The sequence below is a fragment of the Podarcis erhardii genome (assembly GCF_964252035.2).
Source record: "Podarcis erhardii genome assembly, chromosome: 4".
NCBI classification, from domain to species: Eukaryota; Metazoa; Chordata; class Lepidosauria; order Squamata; family Lacertidae; genus Podarcis; species Podarcis erhardii.
The window spans coordinates 62,492,990-62,513,497 of record NC_138508.1 but is presented as its reverse complement, the minus strand read 5'-3'; the positions used below and the strand labels follow the sequence as shown (position 1 = coordinate 62,513,497).

General features: G+C 40.9%; 1 protein-coding gene across 10 annotated transcripts in view; it reads right to left on the bottom strand.

The window, feature by feature from the left end:
* The window catches only part of DMD (dystrophin), a 1,009,769-nt gene that overhangs the window by 488,711 nt on the left and 500,550 nt on the right, over positions 1–20,508 (bottom strand). For all 10 annotated transcript variants that reach the window (XM_081858834.1, XM_081858841.1, XM_081858836.1 and 7 more), the window contains one exon: positions 18,789–18,961. In XM_081858834.1, coding sequence (XP_081714960.1) covers positions 18,789–18,961 — 173 coding nt within the window. The remainder of the gene's footprint in view (positions 1–18,788; positions 18,962–20,508) is intronic.

The window sequence follows — 20,508 nt, the reverse complement described above, 5'->3', positions numbered from 1 at the left end:
CACGACAAAGAGTATTGGGAAATAGGCAAGATTTTTTCCTAATGCTTGCTGACAAAGCTGGTAAATACTGAGGCAATTCTGGATTAAGCTGAGGGGAGTTCACTTGTCACTTCTACTGCACTGCCTCACTCATTCACTAGCTTAGATCACAGCTAGATCTATGTCACATACCTGAGAATTGCCTAGCCATTTGATGAATTACTGCAGACATAACTGGTTTCCTGTCTCTGTTCCTGACTTTAGCTGATCATCCCTTATTAATGTCCAGCTCCTGATCCTGCCTGAGTTTTATATCCCATGGTGCATGGGGACTAACAGCCTGATCTGGCAATAAAGCATTGTTCTCAGACCCTTTGTGCCAAGCAAGAGGAAACTACGAGCTCAAACTGCAGCAAAAATAGGTAATAAAACTGTTTCCAACTAGACAATGTTAGAGCAACTGGATCAACAATTTTGTAGAATCTCCAATGCTGAATCTATTTATAATGTGACTGGTGATTTATTACCTAAGGATTACCACTACTAAATCAAGGTAACCATACTGATAAAAATATATAACTTGAATCTCCAAATATGATTTTAGGAATATGTTTTCCAGAATTTTGGATCTATTGGGGATAACCCACCATTTGCTATTCTATTTTTATTTTATGTCAGAACATTTATATACTGCCTGATTGAAATAAAACCCCAAGGCTCTTTACAAACAGAATAAAACAATAAAATTAGCAGCAAAAAACCCAAGTATTTAAAACATTAAAAATGATTAAAATAAACAGTAAGCTAAAACCAGATGAAAACAAATGACAGTTCCTACATGTCTGGATAGGTTTGCCTAAACAAAAATGTTTTTAGCATGCACTGAAAAGTGCAGCAAAGTCAGGAAGTGCCATAATATGGATGCTAATGTTAAATAAGTTGGAGTTCTTGTTATTAAATATACCAAGAAAAAAGCACACCAAGAACTCAGGCCAATGTAAGTTTCAATAGTGGGAGTGGTCCCTACTCACTATTCAACAGTCAATAGTAACAAAAACTGATCCATTCAAAAGTATGTATTCTGACAAGGATTACAAACTCAAATAGAGATTGCAAACTAACAGGGATTACAAACTCAAACTCATAAAGATATGTATAACACAATAATTCGTTACAGAATTAGGGAACAGAAACCGGTAGGTTCATATTAGTCCATAGTCAGATTTGACGTGAGGGTCTTAGTTTCAATCATAGAGCAGAAGTCAGAAGTCAGTTATGGATTAGAAGCTAGGACAGGGCCCTATTTCGATGTAGTCACCTTCATCAGCTAATTTTTAAAGGGTCGTGTAAGTTTGAAGACTTTCAGATAAATATATCCTGTTATTTTCTACGTTTCTCAGGGATAACAACTACATGTGGGTAGATCAATGTGTATCTTGAGCTTCAGATACTATGGAGAAACTATGGACTGTCATTAGTATATCAATGGCACCTTGCCCCAAATCTCCTAATGGCTGCTTCCAGAAGCTTCATATAGATATTGGAAATAAGATAATGCCCTGTAGCTCTCCAAAGCATAATTGCCAGGGGGTTAAAAAGCACTTTCCCCAATGCTACTCTCTGGACTTGGTCCCGACAGTAGGATTGGAACCACTGTAATATGGTGCTCCCAATTCCTATTTCATGGAGCTGATACAGGAGAATACCATGATCCATGGTATCAAAAACAAAAGAGAAATTAAGCAACAGGAGTGAAGTCTCTCTCTCCCTAGTATGTCTTACAGAAATTGGGATATATTTTATGTATAAAGAGGAAGTGCAGTTTCATTCATGCTTTTTAAAAAATGGGAGTATCTATTCTGGATAAAACTCAGAAATGTAAATTATCATACACATACCCCCCCATCCAAATTTCAATGCTGGGGATCCAAAATTACAAGGGCTTTCTATCCGTGTTTAAATATTTAATTGACTGTCTTACAAAAAATCCCTAGGTGCTCCAGTAGTGCATAATAAAAGACCCCAGCCAGTCTTAATTATAGCTTATCATAGCTAGAAGTTCTTATTTCATGAATAATAAATGGCAATTTTTAACAGCATATAATTGTACCATTGGCACCATATATTGTTTGAAAGTGCACCGATCTCTACAATCTTAAAGATATTGCTTACTCTCTATGCAGGGTATACATAAAACACACAGGGTCAAAACAGCAGATACCATGGCAAATTGCTGACATTGTTGACACAATAAATACTGATCACTGCCCCTAACAGAAGATCTCCATTTCTATATGAAACCCTATAAATATTTGTATCCTGCTTTCTCTCCAGTAGAAGTACAGAAGAGACTTGTCCCACTTTCCCAACATATACAATAAGTAGAACTCATTGAAGTAATGTAATGTCGAATAAAAGGAGATATTAGTATTTGAAGTGGGAACAACAACAACAACAACATACGACTACCTGCCTCAAGGTAAATTTCGGGGACTTGGGGCAGGACAAGCCAAATATGAAGGGTGCTTTATGAATACACTCCAAGCCTTTTACAAATACTTCCAACAAGCTGAGCCTCAGTGCTCTTTTGATTCAAGTTCTCATAGCAGCTCCATCTATTTCAAGGCAAGTACAATAGTAGGATACTTGTGCATTCTCAGTAGCTAACAGTGCCTAGTAGTTTAGAATCTCATAAGTTTATTGGGAACCAATACATAATTATCCCCTCCACTTCTGCAGAGACACAAAGAGGTAGCCAATGTACTGCCCTCTAGACGTACGGCAGGTGCAACAGCAACAGCAGCAACAACACATTGTTTTTGTTTTTACAAAAAACCAACCAACCAACCAACCAACCAAACAAACAAACAAACATAGAATATCATACTGCTTGATACTTAACTGGATATCAAATTATCCTGTTCTGCTTAAATCAGATTTATATACTTAAATTTGATGGAATATAAAATTAGAGAACTGACATTTGTAAAACACACATTTAAGCAAATTACTGAAACCTTTGGATACATTGCAGTAATGTAGTTACAGCAGTGTAGTTCAGAAACTTCAGATAAAGAAGATACACAACTTCAGAAAGATTGTGAAAGAGCTTGCGTAAAGAGGGTTTTACAGTTTTGAATGCACTCAAGATCCTTTGTCTGCATAATACCAACTATTCCAGATTAGATTGTGTTAACGTAAAGTCTGGGGGAGTTTTTATCTCAGGAAAAATAGCTTATAATCAGAAACATTTTACGTCCATCAACATTGTCAAACTGTATTGTGAGTTGCATTCACTAACTATACAGGAAAAACTAGAAACTGTACTAGATGTGTGCCCTAGATCTGTTTTGCACACACAAGACAAACAAAACATCATAGTCATTGAAAAGCCACACATTCAGACACTTTTAAAATAAAAAATAAAATGGGCAAGAGAGAAACAAAGAGATAGAACTAAATGCTGGTTTTGTCAAAAAGATTCATGTGGTACATTTCTAGTTTTTCATGCACAGTACTGTGCCATGACAGACTGGAGTTTAAATCATGGTTTGAACTTTGAAAGACAAATAATACAAACTATTTTAATTTACCAAATATGCATGAATAATAACACCCATAGGCAGTGAGGTTTTTCTAGAAAAAGAGGTGCCAGAACTCACCCTGAACACCTCCCTTGTTCTCTTATAATGGCAGTAGTGCCCACCTGGGAGGTGCAGGAACTGAGTTCTGGTGAGGTCAAGATGAAAAAAATGCCCTGCCCATAGGCCTTATCTATCATGTTATAGTAAATGTGGTGGTCAAAATATACAGCATGATTGGTGTGAGCAGTAACAGAAAAACTAGTTCTGCTATAGCATCCAGGAAAATACTCAGTAAAAAGCAGGGAAAGCATTTTTTTAAAAAAATTTAAAATGCTTTCTTACTTTTGAACATTGTCTCTTGGGTCAAGATTGAATGCTTTCCCTTCCTTACATGACAAACTACTCCACTTCCACTCCTGGGGGCTTTATAGAACTGCCAGAACACATTGATGGGATTATGCTCTTCTACTACATTACACTGTAACTAATTTATTCTACTTACTATAAATGTGCAAGTAAAATATGGGAACTCTAGAAAACCCTTGGAGATTTGCATATAAAAATCTGGAAATTTGCATATGTATATATTATAGATTCATTTCCTCCTCTTCCCATATTTTCAAAAGAGAAAGTGAGAATGAAGAAACATACTGTACATAGAAGACAGATTATTGTGCACTCATACAACAATATGGCAAGCTGCTACTTTTTAATATTCTAATCTAAATTGCAAAACAGAGACACAATCAGCTTTTACAAATCTAGGCTCTTATATTGTTCACGTTAAAAAAAAAAGTTCACGTATCATTATAGACATAATAGTTCCATACTTGGCACACTTGCATAATTACAGAACAATACGGTTTGTACTGAACACCTCTTGAGTCACGTAGGTGGGAATAGGAATACTGCTGAATTTGCTGATTCATTTCACAACATTACACAAGCATAATGGATTTACTCCAATATATTGTTACTATTGCATTTATAGTATGCAGAACTGGAAGTGTTTTAGGAGAAAAGCTGAACTTCTGTGGAATCCTATGTTAGGTTTGGGTCACTTTTCCTTTACCCTGATTACACGTAACATCCCTGTAAAAGAAGTGGCAAAAGTTACAACACATAGATTGGATTCAATGGAAAGTGCCAGATGATTGCTCCCACCAGCTCTTTTCTGAAGTCATGTCAGGTAAGAAGATTCAGAGCATACCACAACAAATATACCAGTAGGTAAAAAAGGCAAAAGACCCCTGGATGGTTAAGTCCAGTCAAAGGTGACTACAGGGTTGCGGAGCTCATCTTGCTTTCAGGCCGAGGGCGTCAGCATTTGTCCACAGACAGCTTTCCAGATTATGTGGTTAGCATGACTAAACCTCTTCTGGCGCAACAGAACACCGTGACGGAAACCAGAGTGCACGGAAACGCTGTTTGCCTTCCTGCCACAGCGGTACCTATTCATCTACTTGTACTGGCGTGCTTTCGAATTGCTAGGTTGGCAGGAGCTGGGACAGAGCAACGGGAGCTCACCCCGTCATGGGAATTCATACCGCCGACCTCCTGATCGACAAGCCCAAGAGGCTCAGTGGTTTAGACCACAGCGCCACCCATGTTCCATCACAACTAATATACCGGGTACGTACCCTAGAAATACAACACATATCCTAGTTCAAGATGTTCATCATGGGCTACTACATCACCCTATGGAAGTGAGAACACATAGGGAGGAATCTTGGTCAAGGGAACTCTGGTGAAAAGGAGAATGTAGGGCAAAGCAGGCTCACTGTACAAGCAATAAATAGCTGAATATTGTTTTGTGTGTGGGTGTGTGAGAGAGGGAGAGAGAGAATGAATGACAGTCAAATAAGTAACATGTCTCAGAAGACAAACATCCAGAAGGGATCCTCACTCCACAGCAGCAACCAAAATTACAAAAAGGCACCACACTCAAGTAATCAAGGAAGGGGGCTCAGTATTTGGTTTTATCCAGGGTTTTAAAGTAACAGTATATATTCCATGAAAACCACTTAGAGGCTGTACATAATTAAGTAATACATAAATCCTCTTATATAAAATAAATTTAAAATAAACGGGGAAAGGACTGTTCCTTAAAGTAGTACTCCTGCACACAGTCTATCATAGCTGTTGTTATTATTATTGTTGTTATGGAAGCTTTCTGATATTTCCATAACCCCACTAGCTGGTCACACTTCCTGGCATGCCCAAGGGAGGACAACATGATGTACCATCCTGTGCAGCAATCAGGTGGTAGTAGAGCTCCTCACACTCCAGTGAGTGGTTCCAGACTGCTCTTAAAAAAAATTAAAGGATGAAGCCAAAATCAAACCCCCTTGCCACTTTGTATAGTCATTAAGTGTGGTATGTGTCACACTCTTCCTATTATCCTTCCTCTCACCAATTTTCAGGAACAGTTTCTTTTCACACCCCTAGAAAGATATGCATTTTAAACAGTTCCAGCCTATGACTTTTTTCTATTTCACATTAGTTTTCTTTAAAACTAAAATGATGGTTCAAACCAAAGGACTGGCAGTGACAATAGGAACAATGTATCATTCTTTCTTCTTAAAAGTGACCTTCAAACTTTGTTCAACTTCAGCACAAAAAAATATGCATTGGGTTTTAGGGTGCTAAAAGCTCCAAGATATAGTAATTAATCTTCCCAGCTATGCTTTGATCTCACTTTGAATGAAAGTAGTTTTAGAAGGGCTCCTTCTGGAATTAAGCTTGAAGCCACAAGATTTGTGCATGATGAGGCAAGCAATTGAACTGGATCTCCTTCATTTCTACAGAAGCAGCTAGGTAATTTATCCTTCTAACCAAAATCATAAAGCAGGTCCAAACACTGAGCCATATGTTTTGATTCAAACATATGAAGAATGAGATGAATTGCTATGGAATAGGGAACACCACATAAATGTTTCTCCGGGAGCGGGGAACCTGTTTAGCTCATAAAGGAGTTCTGTCATCCAAGACTTGTTGTCTGAATGCAGGATGCTTTAGTGAGTACTGTCCAAGTTGGCAGCCATCACCACCTCTGGTGGTAATGAATCCCACAGTTTAACTATACATAGTGTGAATAAATGTTTTCTTTTGTCTGTCCTGAATATCCCACAATTTAATTTCAAAAAACCCCTATTTCTCTGGACTTTGCACTGTTTTATATACCTATTTCAGACTCCCTATTACTAAACTATAAAGTCACAAATGTTGCAACCATTCCACATATGGTAGTAGCTCCAGCCCCTTGATAATTTTGTGTGTATTTCTCTGAATGTTTTCTAGCCATGCAATATCCTTTGTGAAGTGAAGCAACCAAAACACATGACTACACAGTATTCCAAGCACGGTCACATTATGGATTTATATAAATGCATTATGATGTTGGCAGTTTTATTTTTGATCCCTGTCATGGATTTTTTTTTCCACATCTGTCACACAATGGGTCAAATTTTAATCAAACTGTTCATTGAAACCCCAAGATCACTTTTCTAGTCAGACACGGGCCATGTTCACGCATAAAGCTAAGCTAAATCTCAGAGCAGATCATGGTTAAGAAGGAAAAAGTTTAACTATGAGCCCAGGTTCAGACGACACACTGAGCCAAAGCTTGACTTAGCTTATACAAAGAAGTTGCATGCTGCTTTCTGTAAGCCACATTTGTGTGGCCTTGGTAGGCCACAGTTTGACTTACTATGATGTGTGAACCAGACCACTTCCAGTCTAGATCACATGTGAAATTAGGATGTATTTATTTTGCCCCAATATGCATCACTTTCTTCTTGCTTGTATTGAATCTGCAAATTTAATTCCCATTTCCCCAGTTTGGAAAAAAACCCTTTTGAAGCAGTGCTGCACAACCCTGTTTTGTTTTTACCACCTGGAATAATTTGTGTTGTTAGCAAACTTAGCCACCACACTAGGCAAAAAACCCCTGACAGTCAAGTGCAGTCGTGAACGATTCTGGGGTTGCAGTTCTCATCTCACTTTACTGGCCAAGCAAGCAGACGTTTGTCCGCAGACAGTTTTTCCAGATCATGTGGCCAGCATGACTAAGCCGCTTCTGGCAAAACCAGAGCAGCACATGGAAACACCATTTACCTTCCCGCTGGAGTGGTACCTATTTATCTACTTGCACTTTGACGTGTTTTCAAACTGCTAGGTTGGCAGAAGCAGGGACTGAACAACAGGAGCTCACCCCGTTGCGGGGATTCGAACCGCTGACCTTCTGATCAGCAAGCCTAAAGCTCAATGGTTTACACCACAGTGCCACCCGCGTCCCTCTAGCCACCACACTATTCGTCTCTAATTCCATTACAACTACAAATGAGTATGTTTCACACAACCCATGTTTAACTTAACAAATCAATTGTACTAATAACTGTTAAGTGACTTGGCTTCTCCTTCTCTCACCTATTTTATGCCAGCAGCCATAATATTAGGCTGAGGCAGAAGGAAGGATATGAATCAGCAGGGTCGCAGGAACATAGTAACCTGCCTTACACTGAGTCAGACAATTAGTCTATTTAACTCAGTATTATCTACACAGACTAGCAGCAGCTCTCCCCGGGATTTCAGACAGGAGTCCCCCCACCCCTCCAGCTGTAGTTGAAACTATTGAGGATTGAGTTTGGGAACTTCTGCATGCAACACAGATGCTGTACTACTGAGCTATGATGTTTCCCCCAGCGAACAGTCATACCTTCATACTGAAAGACCAACTGTTCCTTTCCCTAAATTTAACTGGTACCCGAGTTTGCTTGTTGTTTTCTTCCCTTCTCATCTCTCTCCCCCCCCCCCCCATTGACATGTCTTTTACATTGTAAGAATGCTTGCAGGAACTATTTGTTTTTATTTACCCTATGTAAACTGCTCTGGAGCTTCTACAACCAAAGAGCTGGGTAAAAGGCTTTACATAAATAAGCAATAAATAAGCAAGTCACTATGCAGGAAAGTATTAATTGTCTAAACCTCTCATGTTGTAAGTTTTTTATTATGTGCATAATCTGTTCACAATATCTGACGTCTACTGCCACTGATGTTCTGAAAAACTGGAACACACGCAAAAGAAATTCAGACAATTAAAACTAAAATCTGCCTCTATCTTTAGGAATATATTCAACATTGATGAGGGTTCGTTTTAGATTGATGACTGCTGTGAGCCTGTAAAATCAAACATATCATCCTTAGTTATATACCAAATCTATTATTTTGTTGTAAAATAGATGTAAAGAATACAGGGCATTCCAAATAATAAAAATATTGATATTACATTTCACTATGCAGTTAGAAACTAATTGCATTTTTCTCTTACTGTATAGAACTTCCTTTACTAAACCAGCAGCAAATCCTGTAAAGCTTTTCACATCCTAAACTCCCTTTTTATGGTTTGTTTGTTTCCTATATATGCTATCTAACAATGAGGATGGAAAATGTATTTTCAAGGAAGGGCAGGTGATTTGTGAAAAGAGAACAATTATATAATTAGACACATTTGTCACTCAGTCTAATCCTGAAATGAAAGAGAAAGGGTTCCTTTCAAACCAAACATTCACTGAACACCCATTCCTTTCATCTGGAGCATTCTCAAATAACTGACTTCAAGGAAACTACCCAAAGTCACAGGATTCACTGCTACAAATCATGTTCAGCCACACACAAGTGCATATGTTAGGATCAAGGTGCTAGACAAAGCAGAAATCTTTGCTTTGTTACAGTGACACTTTACAAAGTTTTCCAAAAATGGAGAATTCTGAGTAGAATCCTTAATTTACTTAAGCTCTCTTTCCCCACAAAACCAGATACTGCAAGCTATAGTGTTGCATAGGGGATGTTGCAAGCATCCAAAAAGTCTGTTTGAATCCACAGACACCTTTGTCAGATGAGCTCAGGACCCTGCTCATTGCTTGCTGCAAGCAGTTGAGCATGGCACTGCTCACCACTGGAGAAATGTCCTTCTCCAAGGCAGAAAACAATACGAATAGCATCTTTTTGCCACAGGCAGGGGTGTCTTACCCATAGACGTTAGTGGCGCGGGGCGCCAGGGCACCAGAATTTGGAGGGTGCCACAGGCTGAGTGTCCGAGAAGGAGAATCAGGGCACGCTCCCTTCCCCGTTCTGGGGCAGCCTGCTCCTCCCCTCTCAGCCGCCCATCAGAGTGTGCTGTGTCCGGCTCAGGGAAGCCCCTTTGCGTCCCCTCCCACCGGGGCTGCCTGGGTGCCTGGCGGGTGCAATTGGGGGCAGGCGTGTCTCTTCGGCCCCTCTCTGGCCACGTTACTACCTGTACGCCTCCCTACAGAGTCTGCGAGCGGAGCAGGGAAGCACCCTATGCAATCCCAGCACTGAGCAAGGATGGGACAGCCGGCAAGCCACCTGACCTGCTTGCTGGCTCTCCTGTCGCACGGACTTCCCCGGACAGGGGGAGGTAAGGGGTGCCGGCTGCTTAGAGGGAGGCTTCGCAGGAGGGCACGGGAGTCTGTCTGGGCTGTGATCCGGGCACCTCTTACATGCAGCGCCGAGCAGGCGTTGGACCAGGTGATGTAAATGAGCTGGACCGAGTGTCCCCCCCCCCCAAAGAAGGTTGACAACTCTGGGAAACGGGGTGTGTGTGGAGAAATATTTGCACCACGGTGCCGGATATGCTTAAGATGGCCCTGGCCACAGGGGATACTGTAATCTCAGTCCTTTCTTCAGTGTGAAAGGACACACTGATGTAGAACTTGAGTGTCTGCTCCACTGCCTCCCTTTGCTCCTCCACCAAGTGGCAGAGGCAGCAGAAGTGATGTCTGTTCCTCTGAGTGTCCATGAGTGTTTTCAAGCATTCATATACAGACCAAGTGATAAACAATGATCTTTTGTTAATGTTCACAGGGGTGTGCCACCTAGTGCTGAGGCAGAATGAAAAGTGATACGAAGTGATAAATGGTGCAACAGGGAGCAATGGGTTCAGGGAGATGAGAAATTATTCAAAACCAACCATAGTTTACTAAATAAAAACATAAACTTTTATTGTGCTAGCCAAGGACATGGCATCTCGAAGTTCACTAAAACATAATTAAAACTACAGGATACCAAATAGGCCAAAAAGTACAGTGGTATCTCAGGTTAAGTACTTAATTCATTCCGGAGGTCCGTACTTAACTTGAAACTGTTCTTACCCTGAAGCACCACTTTAGCTAATGGGGCCTCCTGCTGCCGCTGCGCCGCCAGAACACGATTTATGTTCTCATCCTTAAGCAAAGTTCTTAACCTGAAGCACTATTTCTGGGTTAGCGGAGTCTGTAACCTGAAGCGTATGTAACCTGAGGTACCACTGTACCATTCTATTAGCATGCACAACAACAAATTAAATATCATGAATCCACATTTGGAGGGATTAAGCCATTCTGCCACTGATACTAAGATAATGAGATAAACCTTTTCATTAGGCAATGGGATACCACCAAGAGGAAATCCTGTCCCTGAATTGGCTCCAGTGTGGAGTGACATATTGTGAAAACTCAACAGCTTACTATCTGCCAAGACTTTTATTAAAACAGCAAAACTGATGAAGATGAAACCCTGCTAAAAAAAACCTGACTAGCAAATTAAGTCTGACATAAGAAATTGTTTTTCATTGTATCCAAGGATTCCCTGCAATTCTATTTTTTTTTTAATCCCACTTATAAATTCACAGTCTTAAATAATATAAAATATTTTCTTTAGGTGATAAAGAAATAACTGGCTTTGTTTGAGACATAAATATGAAGCTATGAGAGTTAAAAACGTGGTGTGACATTTATGAGTCTCTTACAGTCGCATCAGGCAGAGCTGAGAAAGATTAATGCAGATTGTGAAATGAACATAAGGTTACAAAATCACTGCATCTTTTTGCAAAGTTTATCCACAGGGGAAGCAGTATTATTTACAGTTGTATTGTCTAAACAATTTACAGCCCCATTGTTGACAATAACAACCCACTCATTCTGCAATGTCTAGCTGAACATTAGTCCACCACTGTGATGGATAACCTCAAGCCCAGGGGTCAAATATGACCCTTCATTACTCTCCATCTGCTCCTTGGATCTCTTCCAAGGCCATACCCCCCCTCCTTTGCCACACCTACTCTCTCCAGGCCGCACTGGTCCTGGTTTATACCCTTCTTGGGTGTTATTGTCTGGTTTCTGTTCTTGAAGTCCGATAATGTTTTTTGCATGTATGGATAGAAAACAGAGGTTGTATGTGCAGGTAGATAGATAGATAGATAGATAGATAGAGGGTGATGGGGGTGGGGGCAAGGGGCACCAGACTAATGTACAAAGGTAAATTTCATATTCATTGCTCTGTCTACCTTTGCCTCTCACCCCATCCATCTCTGGCATGCCACACCCCCCCTCGGAAGGTTGCTCATAGAGAATGAGACCCACAGGCTGGGGGGGGGGAACCCTACTGCTGTTCTGATTCAATGACTAACACTGCAATCCCATACATGTCTATTAAGAAGCAAGTTCCATTGAGTTCAACAGGGCTTAGTCCTTGTGGACATTTAATCCAAAATGCAAAAATCTGTGTGGATGGGGGTGCTGGCCCCACAAAGAGGGCATGGCGGGAAATCCTGGATGTATGGCAACCCTAATTGCAGTTTAATGCTCCCACCTACCCACAGTACAATTAGAACAGGCTCCATCGGTATAAGATTGTGTTTTTTTCCTGGGTAGTCTTTTGGATGTTGCTGGTGTCTAGCCCTCATGACCAGCATGGCCAATGATAATGGATGCTGGGAGTTGTATTTCCACCATTCTTGAAGGGCCAGTGTCCCCAACCTTGTTGTAAAGTTTCCAAACAACTGAACAAAATATACCAATTTTTAAAATTTTTAAAAAAGGGATTTAAATTTTTAGATAAGGACAAAACAGATAACTTTTGAATAATGTTTCTCCAAGTAAGCAAGAGTCAAACACAATATGCATCTTATTGAGGCACCAGTATGAAGAAGACAAAACATGGGATTTGATTAACTCATGCAGCTATTAATATAAGGAAAAGAAAAAAATCCAAATCACCAATGACTAACCTATAAACATATTTTCTGATCTAATATTCTTAGTCCCCAAAACAACAAAATCAGTTACAACAAATAAGTTCAATAATTAGAATATGACATTCCTATTCCTTCATCTTAAACTATTATATGCCTAGCATGGCATATAACTGCTACTATTTAATATTCACAAAACATTGAAAATAAGGAAAGCTGGGTGTGTGACAGTCCAACAAATTATATCCTGCACCAAGTCTTTTAGAAAGAAAGGGGGAAAGTCTGTCACAGATGAATTAGTGGAAGCAAGCACTAACATTGCAATTAGAAACCAATTCTCAGATTTGTATCTGCATAAATGATTTGGGCAAGATTGCTATCTGACTGCATATCAATGAATCTTTTCCTGTTTACTATCCGATTTTTCTGCTTCCATGCTTTCTCCATTTTTGGCATGGTTAAGAAGGGCCTGGAAATCAGCCACATGGCTTAGCCTCAATCCAGTTAAGATTACTATGATGTCTGTTGGCAAGGAGAAGCCTTTTGGGGAATTGGCATAGGTTATGGCTGGTGCATCAGTTAAGAGCACCAGCCCACCAACTCGCAAAGAATCTCATCATGCTGTTTCGTATAGTAGTTGTTCCTGGATGACAAGCACTTAGAAATAGCAAAGAAAGCTTATTCACATCAAGCCAAATGATTCCATATCTTTCTCTGACATTATGATTAATAAAATAATAATGTTATGAGGGAGTGCCTTCAGCAACTCACAAGAAGAAGATTTAGTCATTGAAGTAACTTGTGTAAAAGCAGCGGCCAACAGAACAGATACAAGATGGTGACACCTGGAAGGGGAGAGCTAATTCATGCTTTACAAGGAAACAGATAATCAAAGTAGGTTTGAGATCAGGGCACAACTCTAAGGAATGAAGGACAATGAAGATGAGCCAACCCCTTTAATGATTAGTGTTGGGATTGGTGATTTTGAACACAAGGATAGTGTCTGTAGAATGCACAGGTAGGTCTCTCCTGCATGCATTCCCCTCCAGCTGTAGAACAAATACATGGAAGTAGAACTTAATCTGATGGTCCCATCTTCAAGTTACTGGTCCCACTTCCTATGTACCTTCTTTCTTCACCGTCCCTCTTGGAAAAATATTTAACTCCTAAGGCAGCAGAAGCCCATGCATTTTCAAAGGCACCAACACATGGGTTGCTGCTGTAATAGTGATCCATATGCACCCAGGGAGGGGGAAAGAGAAGCCTACTTCCTGCAGTAGCTGCATCTACAATAGCCAGGTATGGAGAGGCACTGGAAATGAGTGAGTTATTATGAGGTAGAATACATCTGAAAGTTCTTTTCCATCTCAGATTACAATCCGAAGCAGAGAAGTATTAGCAATATAGGCTTCTAATTCTTGCGTCAGATTATAAATTTGTACTAAAGGTTGTATTCCAAACAAGGGAATAATGAATTTTGTTGACAATTCTAATTGTTAATCACATTTTGCTGCTATTTGACCACAAACTATAAGCTAAGTATTTACCTTTGGTGAATTATGGTGCCCACTCTGACCTCATTATGCCAGTCTTGCTGTGCACTGAAAATGCAATAATCTGTAGCATAAAACCAACAGTATTCTTTAGATTGCATTTGTTTTATTTAACAAAATGATGGTTTGTCAACTAGCCTGTTTATTTTGGTAGAATGGGATGGTGGCAATTGCCAGAAATAAACTAATTGGCCTACATGTTGAAAACATTGTTTGCTTGCATAATTTATGAAATAATAGTCAGACCAGTACAGAGAAACAGCAATGCTTTTTTTTTTAACAGGAAACAAACAGCAGAAGCAAACAAAAGGGTCTCACTCACTCATTGATATTTTGATGTTATTGTATTTGCTCACTAGAATGGAATCACCTATATGCTTAATTCCTTACTCCTTTGAAAAACATCTTAACACAAGATATTGTACTGAAATGTAAAAATATATATGTACACTAAAGTGACTAACACAAAAATTGAATCTGAAAGCACAAGGGAGGAGAGCGCCACCGTTTCTAAAACCAATCCTGAAGTTTAAGCATCAAAAATGCATGTTGGCAAGGTTCTTGATCCATGTCTCAAGGGCAGAATTGTAATGATACTTCCACTTCTTATAACTAGAAGCGAAGTGCTAGAGGCCATATTGTCTGCCTTAATCTCCGTTTTCCCAAGCATTTCTGTGCAGCTCAGATGATTCTCAGAAAAACACAGATGGCTTCAGGGACACGGCCACGTTCCAGAACAGCCCAGTAAAATAGTGACAGCAAAAGTGACACTATGGCAAGAAAAAGATTAAACCAGAAAACAAAATGAAAGTTCATGCAATTTAACATTTTATGCTTCAGTGTCTTCTGGTACTTACTTTGTTAACAGTCAGCTAAGAAATAAACTGCATTTTTGCTATGCATCTTGGTAAGACCCTTTCAAGTGCTGATGGCAAGAGCCCATACATACATTAATATTCTTGTGCTCCAGTCTGAAGAACCTTTACTTGGAACATCGCCACGTAATTTAATGCATTTTCAATTTTAAAAAATGAGCACAGAATCTCTGCCTCATACCCAGGGGTGGCATGCCTTATTTCACCACCTGAGTGCTGCCCTGCCACTGCTGCCGCCGCCTGCACCGCCTACTTGGGGTGAGATCAAAATAGTGCAAGATCTTATGCAATTTGAGGTGAGATCTTACCCCAAATTGGCACTGATGCTGACTCCACTTCTCCACTAGTGACAGAGGTGGTGAGATAGACTGGGAGCCCCCAGAGGTGCCACCTTGAGGACTTCTGCAACCTGACACAGTGGCCTCTCCGTGCCTAGTGGCAGGACTGGCTCTGCTCATACCAGAGGCGGAGCTAGCTGCTCTGGCACCCAGAGTAGCACACATGCTGTGCACCCAGGGGCAGGGCAAGCATCCCAGGGGAGAGGACAGCAATGTTACCCCCCCTGAGGGATGACACCCGGGGCGAACCGCACCCACCGCACCCCCTTCCTCCACGAGTGGCTCATACCTTATACCATCCTTGGTCCCCACCCTGCACTCAACTCTTATCTGTGGCTGCTAGAAGCTGTCAGCACGTGACAGTGGTAACACATCCATATGATATGCTAGATCACCATATGATATGCTAGAGTAACTACTAGATCAACAAAATGTGTCCTGGAGGTATTTTGGGTAGGGTATTTTTGGGAAGGGGTAAATCAGGGTTTACAGTTTTTGTGTTATCTGGGCAAGAGGGTTTAAATAATATATATTCAATAAATAAGGCTGAGCCAAAAGCCCTACTTCCTAGATTTGCTGCCCCCCCCCCTGCAGACTGCCCGAGGAATCTAGCAAGAGGGATGATGATGGTGGTGGTGATGATGGTGATGATAATAATATAAATCACAGAATTCCTTTTTGTTTAGCAGAGAGCAAAAATGTGTCTGAGGCTAAGCTTTGAGAAAGCATTGTTATTCTCTTGGTGAGCACCTCACCATGTGAGGCAAATATAACTCATTTTCACTGCCACAGATGGCACAGAGACAAACAGAAGAATCCTGCATAATGCAGACAATGCCAAGTTGTCTAATTTAAAAAGGGGGAAACACACACAAAGAGAGAACCTGGAAACCTTCCCAGATCATACATCTGTCTCTAAGTTGCGCTTTAGAAGAGGAGGCCAAACAGCAATGACATATAGGGGATTAATGGCATATTTTTCCCAGTTCCAAATTATCTTCTCAGCTCAGTCCTGTAGTCATTTCATGCATTCCTATGCATGTCTAGTCAGAAGAAAACTCACTGAGACTTACTTTCAGGCAAGTTTTTATAGGATTACAGCCTAAATGAGCTAAAGGAAGCCAATACAAGGTTAGCTGTTTAGTGTATCACACTGGGAGAAAGCAGGGGCAGAGAAATATCAAAGAATGAACCAAAACAAGAGCTAGATACAGATTGCATTTTAATAAAATACACTTCTATGCACGTCTACAGTGTGGAATATAATTTGCAGTTCATTTTAACACATCTAATATAAAGTTGTTCTTAGATGTGTTAAATATTTATTGTTCAATGGTGAAACAATATACTCTTATTATTATATTCTACACTGATTACACTGATTATTATTATATTCTGCACTGATTGCTTGCCAAAAGCACATCAAAGTTTCATACAACAAAATGCAAACACTAAACACTTCTGAAAAACCACTCCTGTATTGAAACAATATAGTCCCTGCTGCTGCTATAGACTTTTGCCTTTGAATAATGGCAATTAAATTTAAGAGTGTGTCCCTTTTTACAGTGGTGCCCCGCAAGACGAACGCCTCGCAAGACGGAAAACCCACTAGACGAAAGGGTTTTCCGTTTTGGAGGTGCTTCGCAAGACGAATTTCCCTATGGGCTTGCTTCGCAAGACGACAGCCCATAGGGAAATCTCCGGGACAGTGGGGAAGCGCAGCTCGTCTTCCCCGCTGTCCTCGGACCTCCTCCGAAGCCTGGCGGCGGGGCGGGGACACCTCCTCCCGCCGCCGGGCTTCGGAAGGATGCCCCGATGCCGGGCAGCGAGGCGGGAACGCCTCCCCCCGCCGCCTGGCATCGGAACGATGTCCCGAAGCCGGGCGGCGGGGCCGCGAAGCCTGGGCGCGCTGGCAACTCTCCGCAAGGAGCGCTCCCGCTGCTTGCGGAGAGGTCCGCGAAGCCTGTCCTGGACCTCTTCTGAAGGCAGGCGGGGGGCAAAAGTCTTTGTCCCCCCTGCTTGCCTTCCCAGGGGCTTTTAAATCACCCGGACAGCGGAGAAGTCCTCCGCTGTCCCGGGCGATTTTAAAATGCCGCCCGCCAGAAGAGGTCGGGGGAAGGCGGTTTCCATAGGAACGCATTAATTGATTTTCAATGCATTCCTATGGAAAACCGTGCATCGCAAGACAAAAAACTCGCAAGACGAAGAGACTTGCGGAACGAATTAATTTCGTCTTGCGAGGCACCACTGTATTGTTATCAGTATAACAATAATTAAAAGACAAAATTTAAATCCACCAACCACATTTTAATTAATAGTATTCACATTTTAGGGCTACTTTAGATTCTCATCAATAGATTATCTTGTCTGCCATAGAAAATACTGTGTCACATGACATGAGTACCATGATATCATGGACCACATTTAGTACAAAGAAGCCAACATTAATACCTCCATTCACACATCATATATATGGACAGAGTAGTTATTAGGCCAGGGCAGCAGTTCTTAACTGACTTCATGTCACCAGTGTTGCTGTAGCTTACCAGGAGGGAGAAGGGAAGGGGCAAGGTGGTTGCAAGGTCTGCATGGTGCAAGCACACTAGCAGGATATTTGTATTCAGACGTCTGTACTTCTCATGTTGCAACTGATGCCTTTACTGCGGCCAGTAAAGACTTCTATAATCCACTAAACTAGGCAGGGCTTCATGAAGAAACCTTGAGGTTTAGTGCACTTCCCAGTCTTATACTTAGAAAGCAATGGTGGCTTAAAGGCAACAATGGCCAAACTGCACTGGCCTCTGCTTTCTTCTGCCTCAATGTTTTACCTTGCGGTTGGCCCTGAGTTATCACTGGACTTCCTCAATACTGTTCTCAAGTTCCTCATGATACATTGCCAAACTATTTGCAGACATGATTAATCTCAATAAAGATACAGCCTTCTTTTCACCCAACTCCTTCCACCAAAATTCACTATGATAGCAACAATCTGTGCATATTTTATAGAGTGCTTCCAAAAGCACCATTTATAATTAAATAATTACAGGTACACAGTGGCTTCTATCACAAAAGAAACTATGTCCTAAGAGTGACAGCTAGACCCGAACTACTTTTCCAAACCCACTCCTCCTTTTTTTCTTATTATTCTATCATCCCAAAAGTAAGAAAAACAATAGCCTCTTTATTGAGGAAGATATCTATATTAGCTTGGTTGCAAATGAGGTGCATTAATCTAGTTTTAGTCAAATGATTGTATCAATACATTATCCATAGAGAAATACCAAGACTATCCACATATTAAGACAGATTCAATCCGAAATCAGCAAAATATTTTCCACAGAGAATATTCAAAGGTGCCACTACACAATGTAAGCCAAATACTAATGAGGCTTCTTAAGATAATGAACTACTGTAAATAAGTTACTTACGTTTGTCGGTCCTGATACATCTTGTTAACTTTTTCCCACTGGTAAGTAAGCTGTGTCAGCTTTTCCTGTATCCTTCCAGCTTCTCCAGGTGTGGCACTTTTTAAAACTGCAGTCTTCTTATTGCGAATAACTTCAATCTGTCCTGAGTATCTCCCTAGGCTGTCTTTAATTTTCTGCAATGCCATGTTAAGCAACACAAAAGATGAAAAGAGAATATCAGACACAATTGAAAAGAAGCAGCAAGCTTTTGTCTAAAATATGTAGCAGACGTATAATACTTCTAGCTCTTGATTGAATAATGAATATAGGCCTGAGATTGTATGAGAGGTGAAGCTGTGAGTAGTAATTCAAAGAAGATACTAGCGATGTAGTGTGAGGGAGTTATAGCCCTGGAGTGTGTGTGTGAGGGAATTAATGGACTTGGGGAGTAAAAGAAAAGCGAGGGGAGTTTTGGTGGAGAGGTTTAGTGGAAAGGTCCAATATAAGAGGCAAAGGAGAAATGGCTTGTTTAACATTCTGTGTGTGAGTGTGTGTCAGAGAGAATGCATGTGTGAGTAAAGGCACCCCTTATGCACCCCGTACTCGTGTGTAACCATATTTACTCAGGTCACCGCAAAATAGATAGATAGATTGGCCTTTTCTTGCTCCGGGCTACTGCTGGAGCAAGGGAAGGCAGCCTTTGATTGACCAATGGGGCAGGAGGCACCTTCTCCCTGCCACTATCCGTGCCCCCATCCTGGCACCAGTTCTGCTGGGTGCCCTTCTCAGCTCCCACCCTCAGTGGGAGAACTCGTGTGGTGTAGTGGTTAAGAGCGGTAGATTTGTAATCTGGGGAACCGGGTTCGCATCTCCGCTCCTCCACATGCAGCTGCTGGGTGACCTTGGGCTAGTCAACTTCTCTGAAGTCTCTCAGCCTCACTCACCTCACAGAGTGTTTGTTGTGGGGGAGGAAGGGAAAGGAAAATGTTAGCCGCTTTGAGACTCCTTCGGGTAGTGATAAAGTGGGATATCTAATCCAAACTCCTCCTCCTCTCCTCCTTCTCCTCCCACCCTCAGTGGCCAGCCACTGGCACTGCGGGCACTGGCTCTCCTCAGGCAGGCATGTATTTGAAGAGCAGAAATATGCCTTAGATGCCATCAGTGTGATTGTAAACTGGCTAGGAAAAGTGCATTCTGATTTCATTTTAAGAATGAAGAAAGAAAGGCTTAGAGAAGCCCATTAGCAGATGAAGTGGCAACAGCACTTGGGAACTGTATCAATTTCATTGCTCTTGAAAGTGAAATCAAATCAAATAAATTTTGATGGCCATTTATTTTTGTTTTCTAAAATTTGCCTCTCTTTGACAGTTAAGAACAACATTCTCTAGTAATTTGACTTTTCAGAAATTTGTGTGCCAAGCATCCAAATCAGGTTGGAAAGTGTATTCATTCACATTGGTTCTATGGATTGTGGTTAATTGGGTTTTGCTCAGCTACGGGGAAGGGCTATTTTAAACTTTACCATTTAGACTTCATTTCTAAAATTGAGTTCCTCAGTTCTTTCCTAGGCTTATTTGATAGAATCCAGATGTGCATTTATTTTACAAAAATGCAAATATATTTTTAGAAAACAAAATATCTACAGGATGAGGCATTGTTCTGGAATGAATACCAAATCTGTAATCATATTTCAGTTTTTATATTGATATCATAAATGAGAGAAGCACAGCTTGTACCATTC